General features: G+C 39.5%; 1 protein-coding gene across 1 annotated transcript; it reads left to right on the forward strand.

The window, feature by feature from the left end:
* Positions 1-1202: 1202 nt before the first annotated feature.
* Positions 1203-3738, forward strand: LOC107892626 (uncharacterized). The gene is made up of 5 exons (XM_016817691.2): positions 1203-1805; positions 1859-2132; positions 2186-2628; positions 2737-2910; positions 3343-3738. The coding sequence occupies exons 1-5, from the start codon at positions 1203-1205 to the stop codon at positions 3736-3738; spliced, it is 1890 nt and encodes a 629-aa protein (XP_016673180.2).
* Positions 3739-19959: the final 16221 nt, after the last annotated feature.

A 19959-nucleotide genomic window follows, 5' to 3' on the forward strand; every position in this document is an offset into this window, starting at 1 on the left:
AGTTGATTATAGCTTTAATTGATTAAACATATAGTATTTATTCTTTGTGTTTGTACCTATAATTGTACTTGAAAAGCCTCAATGGATTAGGCTTTACCTAAAGAGGTGAATTGATAATTTAAAAAAAATGCTAAAGGAAAAAAAAAAGATAGAAAAATCAAATATGATGACTTATAGTTGATATTAATTACCTATCTCTACTATCTTAATCCTGCGATTTTCTTAATTCACTAAATTGTTTATACTTAGCTACAGTAGAAACCTCTTTCCTTTTTTCTTTTTTTTAAAAAGGATGTAAATAAAAAAAATTCTAAGGTAGGTGGTTGTTAGGGTTAATATGGTTGTTCTAAGTCTGTTAGTAGCAGTTAGTCTATTAGCAGTTAGTCTGTTACGTAAAGTTGTTAGCAGTTAGAAAGTTAGCTGGAATGTCAGTTAGCTTCAGCTCTCATGCATGTATAAATACGTGAAGGCCTGCATGTATTAAGCAAGTTTTATGAATCAAATATTTTTCTTTCTCCTTTTTTCTTCTTAAAGTCTTACATGGTATCAGATGTAAGGATTGCCTGGAACTTTCTTTCCGCTGTGCAGTTTGTATAAGGCGATATGGCTTCCATTGCTTCTGACGGAGTTCTTGATAGCCGTTTCTTTTCTACAAAGCGTATTAGCGTTCTTCTTGATGATAATACTTATCTACTCTGGCACCAGCAAGTTCTCTTGGCTGTTAAAGCGCATAAGCTACAGTGCTTCTTGGATTCTCAAGAAAATCCTCCACCTCCGTTACTTGTCGATGATAATGGTGGTTCGTATGAAAATCCATATTTTGCATTGTTTGAGCAGCAAGATAGTGCACTTGCGTCGTGGTTACTCTCGTCTATTAGTCAGACGGTGCTTCCTCATCTCATTGGCATGGATACTAGTGCCAAGATTTGGAATGCGGTTGTTACGTTGTTTGGTAGCAAAACAACCTCTAAACTGATGGCATATCGACGAGCGTTGCATTCTCAACGCAAAGGTGAACTCAGCATGAAGGAGTTCTTGATGAAAGTTAAGGGCTGTTGTGACAATCTCGCTAGTTGTGGAGAAATTATTGGAGAACATGAGCATATTACTCAATACTCAATGGCTTACCTCCAGATTATGAATCGGTTATCACTATTATTACGGCAAGTCAGATTCCCTACACAGTACAAGGAGTAACCTCTATGCTTCTTGATACTGAAGCTCGTCAGCAGGCCATAAGTGTTGAAGTTTCCAGCTCTGCGAACTTAGTGTCGAATGAGTCCTCTGGTGATCCTGGCTCACTACCTACTTATCAGCCATCATCAACTCGCGGACGTGGGCGAGGGCGTTCGTCCAACTCCAGGATTCAATGTCAACTTTGTGGGAAGGCTGGTCATCTTGTTGACCGCTGCTACCATCGTTTTGATTCATCATACAAGAGTAGCAACTACAGACCCCCTCCACAAGTAAATATGTGCATGGCTGGTTCTAGTTCATCTACACCTTGGAGTTCACCTACACCTTGGTTTTCCTATCCTCAGCAAAGTCCTCAGTGGGGTTCTTCAGGTCGGTGTTTTCCTTCTCCTTCACCTGTCTGGCCTAACCCGTTTGTTGGTAGCTCTCCACAACAGGTTAGTATGCCTCAACAAGTCAGTATGCCATCTGCTGGAGTCACACCACCTCAAGCATATGTTGCTACCCCTGAAACAGTAGCTGACAATGCATGGTACCCAGATTCTGGTGCCACGCATCATCGCACCAATTTGCTACTTTGGTTGGTGACGGTGGATCAGGTAATGGACCAGGTAAGGTCTTTGTTGGCAATGGTTCTACATTACCTATTTTGGCCACTGGGCAGTCCTCGTTAATCACAAGATCTCGACCGTTGTACATGCGATCTTTACTGCTTGTTCCAGGAATTACTAAAAATCTATTATCTGTGTCAAAGTTTGCTAAAGATAATCAAGTAATGTTTGAGTTCTTTCCTACTCAGTGTCGGGTGCGTGATTTAAGGACCAGAGAAGTGCTTCTTCAAGGGTTGGTGCATCATGGGTTATATAAACTTCAGCTCAACAAGTCTCCTTCACCTAGCACTCTGTCTCATTACCTGTTTTGGCCACTGGGCAGTCCTCGTTAATCACAAGATCTCGACCGTTGTACATGTGATCTTTACTGCTTGTTCTAGGAATTACTAAAAATCTATTATCTGTGTCAAAGTTTGCTAAAGATAATCAAGTAATATTTGAGTTCTTTCCTACTCAGTGTCGGGTGCGTGATTTAAGGACCAGAGAAGTGCTTCTTCAAGGGTTGGTGCATCATGGGTTATATAAACTTCAGCTCAACAAGTCTCCTTCACCTAGCACTCTGTCTCATAATGCTCAATGTCTTACAGCAAGCACCAAGCTCCCTATTAGTGTTTGGCATGCTAGATTAGGCCATCCATGTAAAGCAACACTTACAAAAGCTCTTCATCAGTGTAATATACAGTTTACAGACAGTAATAAATTTGTTGACTGTGTTGCTTGTCATTTGGGTAAAGAACGCAAGCTTCCATTTTCAAAGTCATGCACTGAGTATTCCTCACCCTTGCAATTAGTAGTAGCTGATGTTTGGGGGCCTGCTCCTGTTGTATCTAATGGTTTTTGCTACTATGTTGCATTCACTAATGCTTATTCACGCTACACATGGCTCTATTTTTTGAAGAATAAGTTTGATGTTGTTACTGTGTTTCCTTAGTTTCACCTTCAAGCTGAGAGGATGCTTGGTACTAAACTCAAAGTTCTGCAAACTGATGGGGGAGGGGAGTTTCAGTCCTTGAAATCCTATTTGAGTCAACATGGAATTCTACAGAGGCTCACATGCCCATACACATCAGCTCAAAATGGGATTATAGAACGGAAACATCGTCAGGTAGTTGAAATCGGTTTGTCTATGCTAGCTCATGCAACTATGCCCTTGTTGTTTTGGAATGAAGCATTTTGTAGTGCAATATTCTTAATTAACAGATTACCCTCTCAACCATTAGGTGATATATCCCCATATGAAAAACTTTTTAAAACAAAACCAAATTATTCCTTCCTTCGAATTTTTTGCTGTCTATGCTTTCCTAATCTTAGACTTTTCAACAAAACAAAGTTACAGTTTCGATCCATTCCTTGTGTCTTTCTTGGCTATTCTCCCTTGTACAAAGGCTACAAATGTAGAGACCCTACTGGTAGAATTTATATTAGCCGTCATGTCACATTTAGTGAGACTAATTTTCCATATGAAACCCATACTTCAATGGTCAAACCGTCCACACCCCACACTTCACAAGTACATTCAAAATTGCTTGTCATACAGCCTAGTCATGTAGCTCATCATAACACCTCACCTAACATCATATCTACAAATATTTCATCAACACCTGTTTCATCTACTCCAACAACTACAATGCCTAGTTCACAGCCTACCCATTCAACGCCAGTTCAATCACCATCCACCTCACCCATGTTACCTACAGATTTATTATATATACCAACACAACCATCTTCTCCTACGATAGCTCAACTACCATCCACATCATCCATATCTCCTTCAATCTCACCACCTGTTCAAATACAAACCACTCAATCTGTTCCAACAAATACTCATTCCATGATCACAATGAGTAAAGTTGGCATTTTCAAACCAAAAGCTTATCTGAGCGAGGTGTCTAGGTCTCCCACTGATGTTCCTTCTGACATCATGCTGCAATGACATTTGAATGCTGGAAAAAGGCCGTTCACAGTGAGTTACAAGCCTTGGTTCATAATAATACATGGACACTTTGTTCTCTTCCTGCGAACAGAAGGGCAATCAGGTGTAAGTGGTTGTTTAAAATTAAAAAGAAGGCTGATGGTTCTATTGACAGGTACAAAGCAAGATTAGTTGCAAAAGGTTTTTCTCAGCATGCAGGACTTGATTTTCATGCCACCTTTAGTCCTGTTGTTCGAGCCTCTACTATTCGCATCGTTCTTGCGTTAGCTGTTATGCAGGGGTGGGTTGTGCGTCAAGTTGATATCAACAATGCTTTTCTAAATGGTGAACTTACTGAGGAAATATATATGGAGCAACCACCTGGTTTTGAAGTCTTGGATGCCTCTGGTCAGTCACTTGTGTGTAAATTAAATAAGGCACTCTATGGATTGCGTCAAGCTCCTCGGGCGTGGTTTCAAACTCTCAAACAGTACATTGTCACCAAGCTTGGCTTCCATGCATCAAAAGCAGATTCATCTTTGTTCATTCGAGTGTCTACCGAGAATTACATGCTTCTTATGGTGTATGTCGATGACATCGTGCTCACTGGGAGCAGTAGTCAAGATATAGATGCAGTGGTTCATCATTTGCATGCAAAATTTGCTCTTAAGGATATGGGAAATCTTAGTTTTTTTTTGGGAATTGATGTTCAACGTTCATCCCAAGGAATGTTACTCAGTCAGAAGAAATATGTCACTGAACTGCTCCTCAAGACCGGTATGCTTGGCGCAGCTGCTACACCAACGCCCATGGTAGTCACTCCTAAGTTGACAGTTTCAGATGGAAGCTCTCCCTTTCCAGATATACATTTATATCGTAGTACAGTGGGTATGCTTCAATATGTCTATATTACTAGACCAGATTTATCATATTGTGTGAACAAACTGAACCAGTACATGAGTTCTCCTACTATCACTCATTGGAAAGCTGTAAAACGAGTCTTAAGGTACTTGGCTGGCATTATGGATCATGGTTTGTATTTTGAAGCAGGTTCGTTGGACCTGGTGTGTTATTCGGATGCTGACTGGGCTTCTTCCATTGAAGATCGTCGTTCTACGTCAGGGTATGTGGTGTATCTAGGATCAAACCCAATTGCTTGGTGCTCAAAGAAATAGTCTGTGGTATCCAGGTCTTCCGCTGAGGCAGAATACCGTAGCCTTGCCGATTGCGTATCTGAGTTACTATGGCTCAAACAACTGTTGGATGAAGTCCGCATTCCTCTCACTAAGCTGCCAATTGTGTGGTGTGATAATTCGTCTGCTGTTTCAATTACTGAAAATCCCACACATCATGCTAGAATGAAGCATGTGGAGATAGACTTTCATTTTGTTCGGGAAAAAGTGCATGCTGGAATATTGCAAGTTAATTTTGTCCCTTCTGCTCAACAGATTGCTGATGTTCTCACTAAACCAGTGCCTCCTAAACTGTTTTCATCATTTCGACGAGCTCTTCAAGTACTGTCAGTAAATGAAATTAGTGATCAAAAGTTAAAAGAAATGCCAAGGGAATGTTAGGGTTAATATGGTTGTTCTAAGTCTGTTAGTAGCAGTTAGTCTATTAGCAATTAGTCTGTTACGTAAAGCTGTTAGCAGTTAGAAAGTTAGCTGGAATGTCAGTTAGCTTCAACTCTCATGCATGTATAAATACGTGAAGGCCTGCATGTATTAAGCAAGTTTTATGAATCAAATATTTTTCTTTCTCCTTTTTTCTTCTTAAAGTCTTACAGTGGTTACCCTCCAATTACAAATCAGTGGAAATGGTGTAAACAAAGAAATCTCTGTAAAGAGAGTGTTCACAAAGTAAAAGCCATATATGATAAAAATTGTACAAAGATTTAGCAATAATTCTATCACTAAAAATATGTGCAAGAGAAAGACCGAAGAAAATAAAGCTCTCTTGTATTTTCATTTCATTTGATGATTGGATACTAATTTCTTGTTTATTAAAGTGCTCACAAGATATATTTGTACCAAGGATTTGATTTCTAGCCATTTGAAGTTGTGGGATGAAATATAATCGTTGAAAGGTGAAAAGTCGAATTATTTTCTAAACTTGGACAGTCAATCATCGGTAAGGTATCTATACTTTTAAGTTAGGCATTGATATCTTTTATTTATCAATAAAGTATCTATCGTTCTGGGTTAGGCATTGATATATTTTATTTATCAATAAAGTATCTATAGTTCTGGGTTAAGTATTAATATCTTAACAACAAGTATCAATACTTATAATTTATTAATCAGTACTTGAAGAACAAGTATTAATACTTTACCCTCTATAAATGTTTGTGGTTACTGACTTCTAAGGTATCAATACTTTAGATAAGATATTGATACTTAGCCTGCTCAAAAAATGCTTAAGAACATCTTTAAAATATTTTAGATTGACTAATAAAAACATTTGAAACATATCAAATCATTTTATTAAAGAGTTTTCGAGTATTTTAAGATTTTGAGAATGTTTAATAAGATTTTTAAAAAAAATTCATAAAATAATTTAAGAATAAATATGTAAAATTTATTTTAAAAATTATTATATCCTTCATTTTTCTTTTTTGTAATTCCAGGCCCTAAGTGTGCTGAATCCCTTGATTTCCTATGAGATTTCTTCTCCACCAACATCTACGGGTCGTAAGTTTTGCTTTTCTCCCCTGTTCCATCAACGACCATACTCACAACCTCTAGTAAAGTTTCCAACGAAGGTGCAATTTTCCAAGAGTTGGGTTCACAGACCCTAAAAGGACAAACTTCTTTTACATGAACATACCGTCCATAGTGGAAACAGACCGTTGGTAATAATTCGTACTCATCCCTCTGTATTTTTCCATTGATTAAGACTTGGGACACCAACGGTTTATCCAAGTTAACATACACAGCCATACAAGCGAATCGACCTCTGACCCTATTGTCTGTGTTTATATCCAGTTTTACAACCTTGCCAATTAACCCCCTATTTCTGTAAGAATTTTCCACTTGTAAAACTATCCTGGTAAGCCTGAAAGTCTTATTGTGACAGCCCAAAATTGACCCTAGTCGGGAAGTGGTTTCGGGACCGCTAAACCGAGTCACCAAAATGTTTGAATGTGATATTTATTGTCTAGAATATGTAATTATGAATGTGTGAAAATTTCAAGCTTCGATTTAGTCGATTGCATGTGAATTTAGTCGATAGGACTTATGTGAGAAAATTTTGAAATGTGATAGGTCAAAGCATAAGGGCCTATTAGTGCATGTTGAAAAAGGGGGACTTGCATGTCAATTTCCCCCCTATTAGTAGTGGCCGGCCATGACAAGCATGGTAGACCAAGTGTGATGGGCAAGACATGTCATGGACATGTTGTGTTAGTGCATCATGAGTGGAAACATGTCACAAACATGTTATGTTAGTGAGGTATGTTAGGAAAAATAAAATAATGAGCATGGAAATTAAATAATGAAAGGGAATATGATGAAAACAAAAAAAGTGTGTGGTTGTTTCTCCCCCCCCCATTTTGCCGAAACTAGAAAGAAAAAAAAAAGTGCTCATCCTTTGGTTCATCCTTGGCCAAAAATTTTAAGGAGGAAGGAAGAAGAAAGGTTGAAGAGGTTCGGCCATGCATGTAGCTAGGCTAAGGTATGTTTGATGATGTTCCATGAGATGCATGCATGTTTTAGTTGTTAGCTTGAGTTCTACCTAGCCCATGGTCTAAATCTTGCTATGTGATGGAAATGACACTCGGCCATGGATGCATCATTCTTGGTTGATGTTTGATGTTGTGGTGATGAGGCATGAAGATGAGTTAAGTTTCGGCTAAGGTGGATTTGTGTTGATGTCATTTGCATGCTAAGTGTAAAGCTTTGTAATGATGCATGTGATGGTGGATTGATGATTCTTGAATCTCCTTTTTAGCATTTTTGAGTGAGCACATATGTGCATTGGTTGCTAGATGGGGAAGAATCGGCTAGCAAGTTGTGTGCTAAGGCCGAATATAACTTTTGTATGTTAATGAGCAATGCATGTGTTAAATTGATGGAAAGGGAGAGGATGCTTTACTAGTGTATATATGTGTGTATTAGCCAAGTTTTGAACTTGAAACAAGATGATATTTATAATCAATACAAGTAACCATACTTGTAGGAAGTATTAAGCATATAATCGGCCCCAACATAGACATGCATATTCGGCCATAGGAAGAAGATTTGGTGTTGCATGTATTCGGTTGGAGGCAAGCGTATTGATGCTTTTGTCTTAGCTTAGAAAATTCGGCCAAGGGGGAAAATTAGCTAAAATGTTGAGTTTGATTCATGATTCCGTACATATGTGACTTTAATGTCTAATGTATAAATATGGGCTAAGTGCCTTGTGTTCCTCTTTTCGATGCTCAAATGATTAAATCAATTTATTTGTTTAATTAAGCTCAAGAGCAAAGGGGAACTAAATCCGATAAAGGGAAGGAAAAAGTGGTCGAATAGCCATCGGAATCGTTCGACAACATCCGAGGTAAGTTCTTGAGTAAGAGAGCTTAAATTAAGATTTGATTAGATCATGTTTTAAGCAAATCAAAATCATGCTCTTTGTGTGTGGCTATTGAGCCGAAATTACAAGAATGATAAGTGTCTTGTGTTTGAGTTTTGCTAACGAAAATGAAATACGAATGTGCCATGATTTATTGTTAAATGTGCATGGTTATTTGAATGATGTCCGGGCTAAGTCCCGAAGGCTTTGTGCTAAGTGACCATATCCGGACTAAGATCCGAAGGCATTTGTGCGAGATACTAATTCCGGGCTAAGCCCGAAGGCATTTGTGCGAGATACTAATTCCGGGCTAAGCCCGAAGGCATTTGTGCGAGTTACTAAATTCGGGTTAAGTCCCGAAGGCATTTGTGCGAGTTACTATAACCGGGCTATGTCCCGAAGGCATTTGAACGAGGAGCTATATCCGGTTAAATTCCGAAGGTACGTGATTTGGGAATGAATGATCTTGCTGTAAAAATTTCAGTTAATACTCTAGAAACATCCCAACATTGAGGTATGTTTCGTATGTGCTTGAATTTAGTTGAGCCCTTACAAATAAGTATTCGCTCAGTTGATAAACGAGCTACCGGCCTTTGGCTAAGTTGATCTTTTGTGTATGTACATAAGGGTTGGTAATGTGAAGCAAGTATGATATCGAAAATTTGTGCATATGAAATTATCCGTTTAGCTATATGAATGCTATACTTTTGTTGTGCTGGAATTCCTTGCTCAAAACTTACTAAGCATAAATTGCTTACTCCGTTTCATTGCTCCTCTGTTTTATAGATTTGGTTCTCCAGCTATCGGACTCGGGATCTTGAAGTCAAAGTCGCCCACACTATTAAAGCCCCCCCCTTTTGGTACAATTTTGGTTGAACTTCGAAATGGCATGTATAGGACTACCCGTTTGTTGTGGGTCGTGGACCCTTTGGACTTGTATAATTTTGGATAGCCATGCGAAAATGGCTTATATGTGTTTGAGTATAATGTTATAATCATTTGGTGTGGATATGCTTGACAAGGATTGGCCATGGGAATGGTTAATCACTATCATAAATTGTGCTATTTATGCAAAAAGGGCTAGTTGAATCATGGAAACCATGAAATAGGTAAAGTCTACCTTAAAGGTAGATGCTGACAACAGCAGTGATGTAGATTTGGAAAATTACTAAAAATAGTAGGAATGGAATTAAATAGTGAATAAATTATGTAAACGAACCTTGATGAATCTATTTTCATAGGAAGGTAACGAAACAATCATACGGACAGTATGTTAAGAGATATTCAGGTTCTCGTGAGACAGGGCCAGAACGGTTTCTGGATTCCCTGTTCTGACTTTGGAAATTCATTATAAATTAACCAGAGATAATTATAATCATGCCATATATGTATAGATTCCTATCTGAGTCTAGTTTCTATAAAAACAAGCGGCATCAGTATTGAAGCTCTGTGCAGGGAGATATCCAAGTCGTATTGCGCAAAGGTCAGTGTAGTCGATCCCTGTAACATGGGAGACTTTGACTAATAAACTGTACTAATTGGCCCAACCAAAAATTCTAGAAAAAAATATGTAGATGGGAATATGAGTCTAGTTTCAGGGAAAAATCACGAAACTGATTTTCGAGTTGTGAAACTCAAGATATGATTTTTAAAACGACTAGTACGCAGATTGGCAGTGTCTGGGAAATATTTTTTTATAAGGGGTTTAAAGTCTGTTAACACCTCATGTTCGACTCCGGTGTCGGTCTCGGGTTCGGGGTGTTACAATTGATTGGTATCAGAGCTACGGTTTAGTCGATTCTAGGACTACCGTAATGCGTTGGGTCTAGCTATACATGCCATTTTATGTGATTACTTGATAGTGTGGTGATTTCTGACAATTGTAAATTTGTTTATTTATAGTAATGGATCCCGATCCTGACCGAGAGGTAGCTGATGATCTTGAGAGTGTAGCGCCTGCTCCCGCACAAGGGACAGCGCCGGCGGACTCTCAACCTAATGCTAGTAACCCGAATGAGGAAGCTAGACAAGCTTTCTATAGCGTGATGAATGATTGGTTCAACCAATACATTCGAACTAATACGACTGTTCCACAACCTCCCTTCCCGACTAATACAACCCCCGCACCTACAATACCTCCAGTAACTGACCAAATAAGGTCAAATAAGCCCCCAGTTGACAGAATCCGAAAACATGGGGCTACTGAATTTAAAGCTACGGATAGCGACGATGCCGAGCAAGCTGAATTTTGGTTGGACAACACTATCCGGGTACTCGATGAGCTATCTTGTACACCCGATGAATGCCTAAAGTGTACTATCTCCTTGCTACGTGATTCTGCCTACTATTGGTGGAGTACTCTGACTTCTGTTGTGCCCCGAGAGCAAGTAACTTGGGAGTTTTTCCAAACTGAGTTTCGGAAAAAGTATATCAGTCAGAGATTTGTTGATAAAAAACAGAAGGAATTTCTTGAGCTTAAGCAAGGTTCCATGTCGGTTACTGATTACGAGCGAAAATTTGTTAGACTTAGCAAATACACTCGGGAATGTGTTTCGTTCGAGGCTATCATGTGTAAACGCTTCGAGGATGGGCTGAATGAAGATATAAAAATGTTCGTTGGCGTTCTTGAAATACGAGAGTTCGTAGTACTTGTCGAGCGAGCTTGTAAAGCCGAAGAGCTTAGAAAAGAAAAACAAAAAGTTGATGTGGGAACTGGAGAGTTTCGTAAAAGATCCTCGGGAAAGTCTCTTCAACAGGCATCGAAGAAATTTCGAGATGATGTGGGCCGGTCTAGAGGCACTTCGGGCCTTTTTAGACGAGATCGTGATCGACCCCCTGTGGGTACACGAGGCACTTCGGTCGCCAGTGTTGGGAATGAACGTCGAGACAGAACGAAATGTCGATATTGCGGTAAATGGCATTCGGGGAGTTGTAGATTCCCTGACCGCTCCTGTTACAAGTGCGGATCAGTTGACCACTTCATTAAAGATTGCCCGAGGTTGTCTGAACAGAATGTAAACCAAAGTGGGAAACCGGGTGCTACCACTGCTCGAGGTAGACCATCTGGAAATACGGGCGATGCTAGTGGTGGCCAGAGAGGATCTAGAGATGCTACGACCAGATCCAAGGCTCGTGCGCCTGCTAGAGCTTATGCTATACGTGCTCGCGAGGATGCCTCTTCGCCTGATGTTATTACCGGTACTTTTATTCTCTTTGATACTAATGTAATTGCTTTGATTGACCCCGGTTCTACTCATTCATACATATGTGAAACCTTAGCATCCAGTAAGACTTTACCTATTGAGTCTACTGAGTTCGTAATTCGGGTGTCAAATCCCTTGGGTCGTTACGTGCTTGTCGACAAAGTGTGTAAGAAATGTCCCCTAGAAATTCGAGGTTCCTGTTTTCCGGCGGATTTGATGCTTTTGCCGTTTGATGAATTTGATGTTATTCTTGGTTTGGATTGGTTGACCGCGCATGATGCGGTTGTGAATTGCAAAAGCAAGACTATTGATTTGAGGTGCGCAAATAACGAAGTAATCCGAGTTGAGTCTACGGACTTGGAGGGGATGCCAGCTGTAATATCAGCAATGTTGGCCCAGAAATATGTAAGAAAAGGGTGCGAAGCATACCTTGCGTATGTACTTGTTGACAAAGAATTAGAAAAGAAACCCGAATCTGTGCCGGTGGTTTGTGAATACCCGGATGTTTTTCCTGAAGAATTACCGGGTTTACCACCTGTTCGGGAGATAGAGTTTGGTATTGAGCTTGTACCTGGGACTACGCCGATTTCGATAGCTCCGTATCGTATGGCACCAACCGAGTTAAAAGAGTTGAAAGCTCAGTTGCAAGAATTGACGGATAGAGGTTTTGCTAGACCAAGTTTCTCACCTTGGGGTGCACCAGTATTGTTCGTGAAAAAGAAGGACGGAACCATGAGGTTGTGCATTGACTATCGTCAACTGAATAAAGTGACGGTAAAGAACAAATATCCGTTACCGCGTATCGATGATTTGTTCGACCAACTGAAGGGAGCCTCAATGTTCTCAAAAATAGATCTGAGATCGGGCTATTATTAGTTGCGAATTCGAGTATCGGACATACCCAAAACTGCCTTCAGGACGAGATATGGTCACTACGAGTTCTTAGTGATGCCGTTTGGGCTCACTAATGCCCCTGCGGTATTTATGGATTTGATGAATCGGATCTTCAGACCATATTTGGATCGGTTCGTAGTTGTGTTCATTGATGACATCTTGGTCTATTCAAGAGATGGGACTGAACATGCTGAGCACCTGAGACTGGTGTTGCAAATTTTGCGGGATAAGCAGTTATATGCTAAGTTCAGTAAGTGTGAGTTCTGGTTAAGAGAGGTTAGCTTCTTGGGTCATGTGGTATCCGCATTGGGTATTCGAGTTGACCCGAACAAAATTTCAGCCATACTTAACTGGAAGCCTCCAAGAAATATTACCGAAGTTCGGAGCTTCCTGGGGCTCGCCGGTTATTACCGACGATTTGTCAAAGGTTTCTCGATGATAGCCACACCAATGACGAAGCTACTTCAAAAGGATGTTAAGTTCGAATGGACGGAGAAATGTCAGAAAAGTTTTGATCAACTAAAAACTTATTTGACTGAAGCTCCAATTTTAGTGCAACCCGAATCAGGCAAAGAGTTTGTCATTTATAGTGACGCATCCCTACTTGGGTTGGGTTGCATATTGATGCAAGAAGGTCGAGTGGTGGCCTATGCGTCGAGACAATTAAAGCCACATGAGAAAAATTATCCGACCCATGATCTTGAACTAGCTGCCATCGTATTTGCTTTAAAAATATGGCGACATTACTTATTTGGTGAAAAGTGCCATGTATTTTCGGATCACAAAAGTCTCAAATATTTGATGACTCAAAGAGACTTAAATCTGCGACAAAGACGTTGGCTTGAGTTGTTGAAAGATTACGAGCTTGTCATTGATTACCACCCGAGAAAGGCTAATGTGGTTGCGGACGCCTTAAGCCGGAAATCATTGTTTGCTTTACGAGCGATGAATGTGCACTTGTCTGTTCTACCCGACAATGTGTTAGTAGCTGAATTAAAAGCCAAACCATTATTGATTCATCAAATTCGTGAAGCCCAGAAAGTTGATGATGAATTGGTTGCAAAACGGGCTGAGTGTGCTTCGAACAAGGAATCGGAGTTTCAAATTGATGACGATGATTGTTTGAGGTTCAAAAGTCGTTTGTGTGTTCCAAGGAATTCGGAACTCATTTCGATGATTCTGAACGAAGCCCATTGTAGCCGAATGTCAATTCACCCGGGGAGTACGAAAATGTACAACGATTTGAAATGTTGGTTTTGGTGGCATGGTATGAAACGAGACATCTCCGACTTTGTTTCGAGATGTTTAATATGTCAACAAGTGAAAGTGGAACATCAAGTGCCTTCAGGATTACTTCAGCCGATCATGATACCCGAGTGGAAATGGGATCGAGTCACAATGGACTTTGTGTCCGGACTGCCATTGTCAGCAAGTAAGAAGGATGCGATTTGGGTTGTTGTTGATAGACTGACTAAGTCGGCTCACTTTATCCCCATGCGTACGGATTTTTCATTGGATAAACTAGCCGAATTGTATGTTTCTCAGATTGTGAGATTACACGGGGTACCTATTTCTATCGTGTCGGATAGAGATCCGAGATTCACCTCGCGATTTTGGAGGAAATTGCAAGAAGCTTTGGGTACCAAGCTGCATTTTAGCACTGCTTTTCATCCCCAAACCGATGGTCAATCCGAGCGGACAATTCAGATACTTGAGGATATGTTGAGATGTTGCATCCTCGAGTTCAGTGGTTCATGGGAACGGTATTTACCTTTGATTGAATTCGCTTACAACAATAGTTTTCAATCAAGTATTAAGATGGCACCTTACGAGGCTTTGTACGGTCGTAAATGCCGTACACCATTGTTTTGGACCGAGCTCGGTGAAAGTAAAATTTTCGGAGTTGATTTGATTAAGGATGCCGAACAGAAAGTAAAGGTAATCCGTGAAAGTCTGAAAGCAGCCACAGATCGTCAAAAATCGTATGCGGATTTGAAACGAAAGGACATTGAATATCAGGTGGGAGATAAAGTGTTTCTTAAAAGTTTCGCCTTGGAAGAAGGTACTCAGATTTGGCCGTAAGGGCAAGTTGAGCCCGAGATTCATTGGGCCGTACGAAATCTCTGAACGAGTTGGTCCGATTGCGTATAGATTAATTTTGCCCCTTGAACTTGAAAAGATTCACGATGTCTTTCATGTTTCGATGCTTCGACGTTATAGATCCGATCCGTCACATGTGATTAATCCCTCAGAAGTTGAAATTCAATCTGACTTGAGTTATGAAGAAGAATCGATTCGTATCCTAGCTCGTGAAGTGAAAGAGTTGCGAAACAAAAGGGTTCCGTTAGTTAAGGTGTTATAGCTCAAACACGGGATCGAGGAAGCTACTTGGGAAACCGAGAGCTAGATGAAAGAACGATACTCAAACCTATTTACCAGTAAGATTTTTGGGGACGAAAATTTCTTAAGTGGGGGAGAGTTGTGACAGCCCAAAATTGACCCTAGTCGGGAAATGGTTTCGGGACCGCTAAACCGAGTCACCGAAATGTTTGAATGTGATATTTATTGTCTAGAATATGTAATTATGAATGTGTGAAAATTTCAAGCTTCGATTTAGTCGATTGCATGTGAATTTAGTCGATAGGACTTATGTGAGAAAATTTTGAAATGTGATAGGTCAAAGCATAAGGGCCTATTAGTGCATGTTGAAAAAGGGGGGACTTGCATGTTAATTTCCCCCTATTAGTAGTGGCCGGCCATGACAAGCATGGTAGACCAAGTGTGATGGGCAAGACATGTCATAGACATGTTGTGTTAGTGCATCATGAGTGGAAACATGTCACAAACATGTTATGTTAGTGAGGTATGTTAGGAAAAATAAAATAATGAGCATGGAAATTAAATAATGAAAGGGAATATGATGAAAACAAAAAAGTGTGTGGTTGTTTCTCCCCCCCCCCATTTTGCCGAAACTAGAAAGAAAAACAAAAAAAAAGTGCTCATCCTTTAGTTCATCCTTGGCCAAAAAATTTTAAGGAGGAAGGAAGAAGAAAGGTTGAAGAGGTTCGGCCATGCATGTAGCTAGGCTAAGGTATGTTTGATGATGTTCCATGAGATGCATGCATGTTTTAGTTGTTAGCTTGAGTTCTACCTAGCCCATGGTCTAAATCTTGCTATGTGATGGAAATGACACTCGGCCATGGATGCATCATTCTTGGTTGATGTTTGATGTTGTGGTGATGAGGCATGAAGATGAGTTAAGTTTCGGCTAAGGTGGGTTTGTGTTGATGTCATTTGCATGCTAAGTGTAAAGCTTTGTAATGATGCATGTGATGGTGGATTGATGATTCTTGAATCTCCTTTTTAGCATTTTTGAGTGAGCACATATGTGCATTGGTTGCTAGATGGGGAAGAATCGGCTAGCAAGTTGTGTGCTAAGGCCGAATATAACTTTTGTATGTTAATGAGCAATGCATGTGTTAAATTGATGGAAAGGGAGAGGATGCTTTACTAGTGTATATATGTGTGTATTAGCCAAGTTTTGAACTTGAAACAAGATGATATTTATAATCAATACAAGTAACCATACTTGTAGGAAGTATTAAGCATATAATCGGCCCCAACATAGACATGCATATTCGGCCATAGGAAGAAGATTTGGTGTTGCATGTATTCGGTTGGAGGCAAGCGTATTGATGCTTTTGTCTTAGCTTAGAAAATTCGGCCAAGGGGGAAAATTAGCTAAAATGTTGAGTTTGATTCATGATTCCGTACATATGTGACTTTAATGTCTAATGTATAAATATGGGCTAAGTGCCTTGTGTTCCTCTTTTCGATGCTCAAATGATTAAATCAATTTATTTGTTTAATTAAGCTCAAGAGCAAAGGGGAACTAAATCCGATAAAGGGAAGGAAAAAGTGGTCGAATAGCCATCGGAATCGTTCGACAACATCCGAGGTAAGTTCTTGAGTAAGAGAGCTTAAATTAAGATTTGATTAGATCATGTTTTAAGCAAATCAAAATCATGCTCTTTGTGTGTGGCTATTGAGCCGAAATTACAAGAATGATAAGTGTCTTGTGTTTGAGTTTTGCTAACGAAAATGAAATACGAATGTGCCATGATTTATTGTTAAATGTGCATGGTTATTTGAATGATGTCCAGGCTAAGTCTCGAAGGCTTTGTGCTAAGTGACCATATCCGGACTAAGATCCGAAGGCATTTGTGCGAGATACTAATTCCGGGCTAAGCCTGAAGGCATTTGTGCGAGATACTAATTCCGGGCTAAGCCCGAAGGCATTTGTGCGAGTTACTAAATCCGGGTTAAGTCCCGAAGGCATTTGTGCGAGTTACTATAACCGGGCTATGTCCCGAAGGCATTTGAACGAAGAGCTATATCCGGTTAAATTCCGAAGGTACGTGATTTGGGAATGAATGATCTTGCTGTAAAAATTTTAGTTAATACTCTAGAAACATCCCAACATTGAGGTATGTTTCGTATGTGCTTGAATTTAGTTGAGCCCTTACAAATAAGTATTCGCTCAGTTGATAAACGAGCTACCGGCCTTTGGCTAAGTTGATCTTTTGTGTATGTACATAAGGGTTGGTAATGTGAAGCAAGTATGATATCGAAAATTTGTGCATATGAAATTATCCGTTTAGCTATATGAATGCTATACTTTTGTTGTGCTGGAATTCCTTGCTCAAAACTTACTAAGCATAAATTGCTTACTCCGTTTCATTGCTCCTCTGTTTTATAGATTTGGTTCTCCAGCTATCGGACTCGGGATCTTGAAGTCAAAGTCGCCCACACTATCAAAGCCCCCCCTTTTGGTACAATTTTGGTTGAACTTCGAAATGGCATGTATAGGACTACCCGTTTGTTGTGGGTCGTGGACCCTTTGGACTTGTATAATTTTGGATAGCCATGCGAAAATGGCTTATATGTGTTTGAGTATAATGTTATAATCATTTGGTGTGGATATGCTTGACAAGGATTGGCCATGGGAATGGTTAATCACTATCATAAATTGTGCTATTTATGCAAAAAGGGCTAGTTGAATCATGGAAACCATGAAATAGGTAAAGTCTACCTTAAAGGCAGATGCTGACAGCAGCAGTGATGTAGATTTGGAAAATCACTAAAAATAGTAGGAATGGAATTAAATAGTGAATAAATTATGTAAACGAACCTTGATGAATCTATTTTCATAGGAAGGTAACGAAACAATCATACGGACAGTATGTTAAGAGATATTCAGGTTCTCGTGAGACAGGGCCAGAACGGTTTCTGGATTCCCTGTTCTGACTTTGGAAATTCATTATAAATTAACCAGAGATAATTAGAAGTCATGCCATATATGTATAGATTCCTCTCTGAGTCTAGTTTCTATAGAAACAAGCGGCATCAGTATTGAAGCTCTGTGCAGGGAGATATCCAAGTCGTATTGCGCAAAGGTCAGTGTAGTCGATCCCTGTAACATGGGAGAATTTGACTAATAAACTGTACTAGTTGGCCCAACCAAAAATTCTAGAAAAAAATATGTAGATGGGAATATGAGTCTAGTTTCATGGAAAAATCACAAAACTGATTTTCGAGTTGTGAAACTCAAGATATGATTTTTAAAGCGACTAGTACGCAGATTGGCAGTGTCTGGGAAATATTTTTTTATAAGGGGTTTAAAGTCTGTTAACACCTCGTGTTCGACTCCGGTGTCAGTCTCGGGTTCGGGGTGTTACACTTATCCACGACATCACGATGCTTAGGAATGTCTATGCTGGATTAAAAGACACCGACAAAGGTTGTACTATCAGATATTGTCCAAAAAGGACCCAATGTCCTTCCGCAAGGACCTTTTCGCAGTCAATTTTGTTTTGAAATTTGGCCAAGAAGTAGACATTCTCAATATCCATCAACTGGAACAGCGACGATGGCTTCCATAAATTGTAGATTTTATTCTGTAACACTGAGTAACCAATGTTATGTCCCAAAAGCTTCAGAACCACAGTGTTTTCCATATCCTGAATAAGAATTTGGTGAATCCTATTAGAGAATTCGACTGAAGGAGTACCATTAATTACTGACTTTAGAATATCTCCTTCCAACAACTCAAATTTCTCCTTCTCTTTTAAACCCTTACCCTCAATATTGGATGATTGTCCAATAAGTTTGTTCTTCCATGGAGTAATTGGTTCAATAGTTAAATCCACCAATAGTTCTTTGTTCACACTTTCATCTTTATCCCTAAACTGAAATTTTTTAGGGATTAAATCTTCCATCGAGCCACTTTCAGATCTAAATTTTTCACAGAAATAGAAGTTAACGTTGACATTGAATTTGGAAAGAATGAGGAAGTTCTGGGTATACGGCGTAGAAAGGGGAAAGAAGTAGTACCTGAGGGCAATCAAGGTGTTGGGTCTATTCTACATAATGTGGGCCACTTTAGTAGTTAAAGTTAAAATAGAAGCCCAACTAATGCATTGGATTTTAAAATTTGCCAAGCCTTTCAAGGTTCTTTAACATAGCTGGTGGGTTAAGGGCCCAATTTGCCTAGGAATCTGGTATGTGACCCAAGACAAATTCATACTGGGGCTTTCAAAGGCCTAAAGGGAATCAATATGCTAAAAGATAGCATATCGAGCCAAGGAATCGAGTCAAAAAGTGGGTCGGTAGAGAACAAACTACTGTCTTTGCCAGGTCGGGCTATGGAGGAATCTGGTAAGCCTTTCACGATTAGCTACTTTGAAGGCAAAAAGCTAGATGTGACTAGCTCTAGCTTGGGGACTGTAACACCAAATTCTTTCATAGTCAAACGGTCTAAAGAAGAAAATTCAACTGTATCACAATCCTACGCATTGATAATGGCGAGTGGTTGATTGTACTAGAAAGAACATATGTTTTCTCCCTACTTATTGATTAATTTGTTCCTATTTAGATATCTGTAGCATATATTTTAGCATTGCCAGTTCAGTAAATTACATTTTATAATCCAGTAAATCCTAGCCTATTTTATCCTTAATTTCACTATCTTTCTGCACTAATGTCGTCGCATTAGTTAATTCCAGATTGCGTCCAGAATTGTGGACGCAATTGACAGCTGTCTCGATAAAAAAACCAAAAATAAGTGAGTTGTCCAGTCCAGTGTAACTACCCTATATGAACAAGGATAGAAGAATCATGAGGGAAGGAGACCTGTATTGTTGAGGAAAACATAAAAGGTTAACGTGGGAAGAATAGAAAGACGAATCATTTTAACCACCATTTTTCCTTACCCTATTTTTGAAGCTAGCGACTATGGCAACTTAAACCTTCCTTGGGTGAGCCAACGTGAAGATTAATGCAGATCCATTCTTGACAAGAAGTTCTAAGTGCGAGATAAGAGAAAATCGAGAGATTCAGTCGAGTTAACTAGGAATAGTTTTCTCCACTCGATTCTTTCCTATTTCTTTGGAAACGCTGGTGATTTATCTATATTTTCTATTGTATGAAAGTACAATAAATTTTTGGTTAAATGTTATCTTATTAAATATGTTTTTATTGTTTAATCTTGGGGATTTGAATGTTTTAAACACGGAAGTGTTTTGCAGTCACT

This window comes from Gossypium hirsutum, chromosome D11 (assembly GCF_007990345.1).
Source record: "Gossypium hirsutum isolate 1008001.06 chromosome D11, Gossypium_hirsutum_v2.1, whole genome shotgun sequence".
NCBI classification, from domain to species: Eukaryota; Viridiplantae; Streptophyta; class Magnoliopsida; order Malvales; family Malvaceae; genus Gossypium; species Gossypium hirsutum.